The sequence below is a fragment of the Mizuhopecten yessoensis genome, unplaced genomic scaffold, assembly GCF_002113885.1.
Source record: "Mizuhopecten yessoensis strain PY_sf001 unplaced genomic scaffold, ASM211388v2 scaffold10523, whole genome shotgun sequence".
NCBI lineage: Eukaryota > Metazoa > Mollusca > Bivalvia > Pectinida > Pectinidae > Mizuhopecten > Mizuhopecten yessoensis.
This window is the reverse complement of record NW_018408589.1, coordinates 1028071-1037532: the sequence shown is the minus strand read 5'-3', so window position 1 is coordinate 1037532 and position 9462 is coordinate 1028071. Positions and strand designations below refer to the sequence as shown.

The following is a 9462-nucleotide window of genomic DNA, read 5'->3' as shown; positions in this document are numbered from 1 at the left end:
AAAGGAATGGATTCATAAGATTTGGCTGGTAGCTTTTGGAATAGAGCTTACCAATTTGAGAAGGAAAATGACATTGACCTACTTACAAGGTCACAGGGAAAAATATGTCAAGCAACTTCTGAAGAATCAAAAAGCGTAGATTCTTATAATAATATTTTGCTGGTAGTTTCAACAGATTGAGCCAACAAAGTTTGCGAGGGAAATATTTTTAGTGCAATATAATATTTAATGAGAATATTTTGCTATGACTGCTTAAATATTCAGGTGAGCGATACAGGCCCTCTTGGGCCTCTTGTTTTTAATCTCAATTGAAAGCTTTTTAACTTGCACTGTCAGCTTTAAGCACGAGAAAGCTTTCATGAATACGGGTCCCCGCCAGGAGTCTTGGCCTTCAAAAGTAACCTACATATAGACGGCAACATCTAAAGTAACCTACATATATATAGACAGCAACATCTAAAGTAATTTAAGTGTATCCTGCTGTTGTGTACCTGTCCTCCATGATTGATGTCATGTGAGTAGAAAAAAATCACTTGTTATATTGTCACATGATACGGTTTGATAGTAATGACATACCCTAGAATCTATATTGGGACATGCAATTTGAAAGGCAAAGACAGGTCTATTGTAAAGCACAGGGAGGAAAGGTTTAAATGATAAATGATTTTTTTTCTCAAATATTAATACAGAAGATTTGCTGACTGGTACAGGTAGGGTTTATGTATAATTTCTAATCAGAACGATGCTTGTGAGATTTGTCAAAATATTTAATCTGTTGAAATGAAATAATTATTTTTAAAAAAGTTTGAGAACCAGTGTTAAAGATATGGTAGTATGGAATGATAAATCTGTGAAGTTCTCTATATATGTAAATGGAATCTAAACTATCTTGATAACATCATGACAGAACCATTATTCTAAATATATACAGCTTATATGAATATATTAGTCTATGATAGCCTGAATTGCATACATTCAATGCAGGCCATAACTTGGCCTGATCCACAAGTGACATCTGCCTGGAGCTAGCCATATCAGTTTCAGCTGCAGGATCAAATCGATGCTCCAGGTCTGATCGATATCGTTATATTTCATGATTTTAGATATTTTAAATTTTTACATTATCTTACATGATTTTAGATATTTTAGATATTTTAAATATTTTAGATATTATACATATTTTAAAACTTAACATTAACGGACCGATTATGAAAAATTTCAAAATATAATATCTTTGAGCTACGGTTCCAGCATGTTAATGTGTTCTAAATCGACTTCCAGTTTGACTGACTATCGGCAGCTAGATCATGCACCTAGTGCCCCGGATGATTTAAGAGTTTAAATTATTTAAAATAGTTCTACAATAATCATTGACAGTGTGAAGTGCAGGGGTGTACCAATTGGATGACCCAGACAGAGGCTAGTAAATCATATATCGGGGTTAACTCATTCACCACTGAAATTTCATATTGAACTATTCCAACCTTTGATTTGGAAGAGTTCAAATGTGTCTCAAGGGGTGAATGAGTTAATGCCAAGTTTCAAATTAAAATCATCCTCGAAATGATAGGTAAAGCCAGTAGATATTTCACAATCTGCCTTCTTGGTATTCTAAAAACTGTTACTCAACAACACAATGGCATACTGACAAGCTTTTGTACTGCCTTCACGTTGACTTCACCACTTCTAGTACAATGTGAACAGGAAACTTCCTATACAGCATGCTATAATTGATCATGTGACCCATGATGAGCCGTTTTTTTTTGTCATTTGTGGACAGGGTAGGGGTCATTTTGTCAGCATGCATTAACATGTACATGCAGTTCTAGAAGATGAAGAATCTTTTTTTTTATCATGTATTTTTTAGAAACTAAATAAAAATGTAAGGTTAAAACTCTACATTTATGATTTTGTAGTGGGGCTAAAATAAGAGCACTGGGCATCATAGCTCAAGGTCTCCGTCAATCGAACATTTCAAAATAAAAAAAAACCCGATTGGACCTTGAGCGGTGCTAGAGTGGGGCTAGAATTGGTCAATTACCTGTGACTGCATAGCTCAGTTTGTAAGAACATTTGGCTAAAGTAAGCAGGTCCCAAGTTTGAATCCTGGTCTATCCCTGCTGCAATTTCTCTCTCCTGTCAAGTCACAGGTGCCTTCGATTAAATCCTTGTCTAGTGTGTTTCCTTGGCAGTGGGGATACCCAAGCATGCATTGTAAATAGTGTTGTCTTTTGGGGATGAAGACTTAACCCTTTCACCCCTATGCCACTTTAGTAAACTCTAGACTACCACACATTGATCTGGATGAGTCCATTAGGGTCTACAGTGGAAAAAGGGTTAAAAAAGAGGGGAGGAACTGGGATGTAGTGAGTCTGGACCTGGCCAATCATTTATGACTGGGTAGCTCAATTCATACATGCAAACATATTTTATTGACACTGAATAGTCAAAGGGATTAGGCACAAGTTCTTACAACTTATATATAATTACTAGGCCCTCTCCCAAGCTCAATTAGTTGGAGCGTCCATCTTAAGAGTTTGGTCCTGGCTTGAATCGTGGTCTGAGCCCATTACATTTTATGTCCCGTTACTATTTTAACACTTTTAATCTAAGTGACTGCTACTGACATTGTATATTTTTTACAGATTCTCCCTGGAGCTCGCAGTCATGTCATTTCTAATTGACCCATGAAGCCATGTCAATACTGAATTCTTGACCACATATGAAACAGAATGTTTAGGACCTTCGTTTGAAGGATTAACGAGAGGTGATTACTATTCTGACCCATCATTTGAAGTGCAGGATGAACTGAATCTCATCTGGAACAGATTTGTAGAGGATTTTGTATCTCATGTTTATATTTGAAGAAGGAATAAAAAGTCTTTGAAGAAAACATTCAAGATGACAACTCCAGATTTTTTGGCTGTATGTTGCATTAACAGTTCAAGTACAGTTGCGAAAAACACTTCTGATGCAGAAAAGAAAGACGTTCTTCTGGTTGGTCAACTAATGCTTATCGTTACCGTGGTGATGTGCGTCGTCAGCATGTTGGGCGTGTGCTATCTGGTTTTGCCACGGGGATCAACGTTATTTCGAAACTCCAACCGGCTATTGGCTGGACCAAACCTCAATAGCATTATCAGATGCATTGTGGCAACAAATCTTCTGGCTTCACTAGGTAAGGACTGAGGGTACGATACGAATGTCTTCTCTGATCTATCTCTCTTTAATTGAAATTTAAGTTTTTAAGTTCCTCTTTAAAATTTTATTTACTAAATAAAACTTATAAATTAAAATCATGATGATATGGGGATGAACTAAATAGCTTTCTTGTTTGTGCTAATATCTCAGTTAATGTGTATAATATTTATTTTATCTGACAGATAGGCTAATGATGGAGATCATTTCAGCAAATTTTTATTTTGGAGGAAGGGGAGTGGGCGGGGAGAAACAGAAGTGGGCGGGGAGAAATGGAAGTGGGCTGGGAGAAACGGAAGTGGGCAGGGAGAAACAAAAGTGGGCGGGGAGAAACAGAAGTGGGCGGGGAGAAACAGAAGTGGGCGGGGAGAAACAGAAGTGGGCCGGGAGAAATGGAAGTGGGCTGGGAGAGGAAGGGGAAGGGAGGATGGGAATGGAGGTAGGGTGTCCGGTAGGGATAAAGTGATTTAACTTATGAAATGAAATTATTTTCAATTATTATTTATTTTGATGAGGAATTTTAATTGACAAAAATCTTCAAACATTTGCAACAAAGATTGCTGAAAACTAGCATGCATTTATTTTGTTTTAATTTTTAATTTTATCTCAAATGGATAAAGCATTAGTGACGATATCTTTCCTTGACATTTAACTATATACAACACAGTATGCATTGGGCTGTTTTCAGGTCTGCTGGTACGGAGTGTAGTTTGGCTGGCAAAAGAATACCCGTCACTTAAGTCTGTCGGTCTGGACGGTAGACACATCTTTTGTATCATATCTACAGTAAGTCTTAACCACACAAAACAAACCCTTTCTTTTTTTCCCCCAAACATTCTTTTTGATTTATTCCAAATTACATTTGAAAGAAAACATCTTTTTCAGTAACACAAATTTGGTTTATCTGGTTTAAATTTGAGAAAAATATAGCAATCACAAATCAATAAAGCAGGATTTTGGAATAGTCTTTTATATAGAATGAAAGAATAAATGAGTTGGAGTTTGAGTTTGAGAGAAGAAATGAAAAAGAAAGAGAGAATGAAGGGTAGGAGGCCTCCTGCGTGAGGTTACATTATGTAACAGGGATGAGCCCGGGGCACCCCAATCCTGGTATCCCTCCCAAAAGATGCTGGGGGAACAAATCCAATTTGAACCTTAAAAAAACACCAAAAAAGCCCTTTCTCATCCATGATATTTACCCATCATTTGATGCAATTCAGCTAAAGTACTGATCAATTTAGATTTTAATTGAAAAAAATAGGATTACATACTTATACTCTCTGTAACAACTCATAAATGTATTTTAAAATGTATTCATAATTTGCTACTTCAGTACAGACTATAGATATAATGGATTTGGTACAAATCTGCAAGATACACAACTGGTTAAAAAACGAAAGCATGGTGTTCTTTCAGCAACAGAACGATGTTTTGTTTTAAGTTAAGCCATCTAGATATCTTGATATTTTGTTATGTTTACATCATATTCCATAATCATGTGTTATAATATTCATCTTTAATTCACTCATGAATACATAATTCTTTATAAAAAACACCAATACAGAATCACAGTACATTTCAACTACATGCTATTTACTATTGTGCCTAATTCAGAAACAAAGTTGTTCGTAGTATTTAAACTTGGGTTTATGTTGTTTTGCAACCATTTAGCTTATTTGCTTATGTCGGAGACAAAAATATACTTTTTTTTATGAGATGGAGACAAAATTAGGGAGGGGGCTTAATTGCAGGCACCCACCCTGTTCCCAGGACATTTACAAAAGTGGGGAGGGGGCTTATTTGCGGTAAAATACGGTAGTCACCTTATGATAACATGGAGTCAAATGTGTTGACAACATTTAAACAACTTCTTCTGAATACCCAAAAGGCCTTAAGTAACGATATTTGGCCACTTACAGGCTTAGATAAAGAGCTATGATGTTTTGTTCAAATTAATAACCTTCACCCATATTCAAGGTCACGGGGTTCAAAAATGTTGAAAATTTAAGCAACTTCCTCTGAATAACGAAAAGGCGTATAAGGATGATATTTGGCCAGATACATGTTTAGATAAAGATCAATAATGCTTGTCCAAATTAATAACCTTCACTCATATTCAAGGTCACATGGTTCAGATGTGTAGTGAAAACATTTAAACAACTTCTTTTTAATAACCAAAATGCATATGGTGGTGGTATTTGACCAGTAGCATGCTCAGATGAAGAGCTATCAAGTTTGCTCATGTGATTGACCTTCACCCACTTTCAAGGTCACATGGTCAAATGTGTATAAACAATTTAAATGACCTCTTCTCAATAAACAAAAGGTCTAGGATGATTATATTTGGCAAGTAGCATGCTTGGATGAAGCGCTATAAAGTTTGTTCAACTTAATGACCTAGTTAGAATTTAAAGGTCACATGGATAAAATGTGTTTAAAACATTTAATAGGTTCTTTTGAATGACTTACCTAGATTCATGTGCTAATATTTTGCCAGTAGGTTTGTTTTAGTCCAGTTTTAAGGTTACAAGTATGAGATTAATATCAGGTGAGCAATGCCATCCGCGATACTCCAGGGGTTACGCTCACTTTTGCTCTCTGCACCCCTGGAATGTGTCATAGCAAAGTTGAAGGCACACAGTTACCTATTTGATTGGTGTCAGGTAAAAAAAAACCTAACCAATCACTAGGCTGATACTTGTCCTTTGGATATAACAGAGGAGCGACGCCCGACTTCAAAGCCAATAAGTTTTACCGTTATGGAACCTCAAGATTCTTTTGATGTACCTCAAAGGATCAAACTAGCCTTCTCCTCTCATCCACAAGCCAATGCACACTGAGCCTTCGATTTTGCTATGACATATGGTATTCCAGGGGTGCAAAGAGCGTAAGGGAAACATCCCCTGGATATCGAGGATGGAGCAATGTAGGCCCAATATCTCTTTTTCAGGCTTATATTCACCATGACAGAAGTTCATAAATGATAGATGTTATGTAGTCAATATAACTGCAGTACATTCATTTATCTTTAGCTAGCAGGAAATTCTGCTCGTCATGTAACAAAATTGAGAAGATACATCCATAAAAGTTTTGGTTTACAAGTGATGCCAGTGAATGACCAACAACAGGGGTTGTATAGTAAATGATGCCAGTGAATGACCAATAACAAGGGTTATATAGTAAATGATGCCAGTGAATGACCAACAACCGGGGTTATATAGTAGATGATGCCATGTAATGACAAACAACAGGTGTAATATAGTAAATGATGCCAGTGAATGACCAATAACAGGGGTTATATAGTAAATGATGCCATGTAATGACCAACAACAGGGGTTATACAGTAAATGATGCCAGTGAATGACCAACAACCGGGGTTGTATAGTAAATGATGCCATGTAATGACAAACAACAGGGGTAATATAGTAAATGATGCCAGTGAATGACCAACAACAGGGGTTATATAGTAAATGATGCCATGTAATGACCAACAACAGGGGTTATATAGTATGTGATGCCAGTGAATGACCAACAACAGGGGTTATACAGTAAATGATGCCATGTAATGACCAACAACAGGGGTTGTATAGTAAATGATGCCAGTGAATGACCAATAACAGGGGTTATATAGTAAATGATGCCAGTGAATGACCCACAACAGGGGTTGTATAGTAAATGATGCCAGTGAATGACCAATAACAGGGGTTATATAGTAAATGATGCCAGTGTATGACCAACAACAGGGGTTGTATAGTAAATGATGCCAGTGAATGACCAGCAGCAGGGGTTGTATAGTAAATGATGCCATGTAATGACCAACAACAGGGGTTATATAGTAATGATGCCATGTAATGACCAACAACAGGGGTTGTATAGTAAATGATGCCATGTAATGACCAAGAACAGGGGTTATATAGTAAATGATGCCAGTGTATGACCAACAACAGGGGTTGTATAGTAAATGATGCCACTGAATGACCAGCAGCAGGGGTTGTATAGTAAATGCTGCCATGTAATGACCAACAACAGGGGTTATACAGTAAATGATGCCATGTAATGACCAACAATAGGGGGTGTATAGTAAATGATGCCATGTAATGACCAAAAACAGGGGTAATATAGTAAATGATGCCAGTGAATGACAAACAACAGGGGTTATATAGTAAATGATGCCATGTAATGACCAACAATAGGGGTTGTATAGTAAATGATGCCATGTAATGACCAACAACAGGGGTAATATAGTAAATGATGCCAGTGAATGACCAACAACAGGGGTTATACAGTAAATGATGCTATGTAATGGCCAACAACAGGGGTTATATAGTAAATGATGCCAGTGAATGACCAACAACCGGGGTTGTATAGTAAATGATGCCATGTAATGACCAACAATAGGGGTAATATAGTTAATGATGCCAGTGAATGACCAACAACAGGGGTTATACAGTAAATGATGCTATGTAATGGCCAACAACAGGGGTTATACAGTAAATGATGTCAGTGAATGACCAACAACAGGGGTTATACAGTAAATGATGCCATGTAATGACTAGAATGACTGAGGACTGTTTATGTTATGTTTCTTTAGGTGTGGATCCAGTACTTTTTCCTGTGTAACTTTTTCTGGCACTTACTGTATGCAGTAGAAGCTTTATTGGTGTCAAAGAACAAGGAGGTGTAAGTGTTTCTCTTTAACATGTCACTGTATAGATTTCCTCATTCACAATCCCATCTTGCCTTCTTGAATTACAATACTGTATACCAGGACATTTTTGCCTAGTCAAATTTTCGCCCTTTGCCGTAAAATCCTTTTTCGCCCAATATTGCCCTTTTACATTAAATCACTATGTATAATATAAGTTGTTTAAAATTGTTAGCTGTAATGATTAATTCGCCCTCACGGTACACAGATGTTTTACACTAACATAATTAAATTTCACGGTACACAGATGTTTTACACTAACATAATTAAATTGTTGAATGATCCATGTTTGATTTTTGTTTTCAAATGTTTTTTTATGCCCCCACCATAAAATGTAAAGTTGCCCATGTCCGTCGTCCCGTCGCATCACGTCGCATCCCGTCGCATCGCGCCCCATCAAACGCTGAAACTAATTTCACATGCTGTGGGGGGCATTCATGTCTTACAGACATTTTCTAGTTTATTGTTATGATTAAGAAGTAAAGATATTGCAAAAAAATGTTCAAGAAAAAAAGGTCTGTTTAAAAACAAGTATAACCTGGTCCTAGTAAAATCTATATACCTTGTACACTAAAATTCTTCTATTTCGTTTGCCCTCCAAATAGCCTTCAACATATCTCTACATCCTTTTTTTCTATTTTCTTAAATTCTTAAAAAAATGTTTTTAATTTGTTTTTAAATTGAATCAAGGGTAACTAAATCCAGACTAATCCAGATTTATCAGGACAAAGTTTTAAAAGCAGGAAAGTTAATGCCCTGGCAGGAAAATTAATGCCCGGACAGGAAAGTTAATGCCCTGACAGGACAGTTGATGCCCTGACAGGAAAGTTAATGCCCTGACAGGAAAGTTAATGCCCTGACAGGACAGTTAATGCCCTGACAGGAAAGTTAATGCCCTGACAGGAAAATTAATGCCCTGACAGGACAGTTAATCAGAGGGTGAAAGGATAGTCCTTCCAAAAGTCAGACATTTCGCAGGCTATTGAGTGGATTTTATTAAATGGATTTGGTTAAGCCCAATTCTGAATTTCAGCAGTACATTCTTTCAGGTAGGGTGTATTTTTTCCAGGTTGATATGGGGAGTAGGTCACACATATTTGTTGTTTTGGCCTATAATCAAGAATTCACAATAAAAGCATTAATAGTAAGGAAGTTCCACTCTGCAATTATTGACTGTTCTGGAGGTCATCGAAAGGTTTAATAACCCCAAAAAGTATTTTATTTATATATATATACTATATACAAATGTAATATACAATTTTATACTAACCAATATGTACTATATGTAGGTTTTCAATTTTCCAGTCATTTGGCATTGAAGTATTTCCTTGGCTGGTTCCTTCCAGGTGCCTTTTGCATAGGTGGCGCTGTCACAACGTACTTTCCTGGACTCAACAGGTGAAGTGTTGCATTTATCAGAAAACGAATGAAAATGTGTGGAGGGTGGAATGTCTACTTGACAGTGGATGTGCATTGTGCCACTTATCACCCCAGTTTGTTTAAACATTTTATACTCCCCTTCTCCCCACTATGTGAAGTTTGGGTGGGGATGGGGGGGG

At 36.8% G+C, this 9462-nt stretch overlaps 1 protein-coding gene across 1 annotated transcript in view; it reads left to right on the top strand.

Moving 5' to 3' along the window:
* Positions 1-2644: 2644 nt before the first annotated feature.
* Positions 2645-9462, top strand: part of LOC110460947 (G-protein coupled receptor 143-like) — a 16696-nt gene continuing 9878 nt past the window's right edge. Inside the window, exons 1-4 of the mRNA XM_021514174.1 lie at positions 2645-3178; positions 3887-3984; positions 7790-7878; positions 9209-9301. Coding sequence (XP_021369849.1) covers positions 2902-3178; positions 3887-3984; positions 7790-7878; positions 9209-9301 — 557 coding nt within the window. The 5' untranslated portion in view covers positions 2645-2901. The remainder of the gene's footprint in view (positions 3179-3886; positions 3985-7789; positions 7879-9208; positions 9302-9462) is intronic.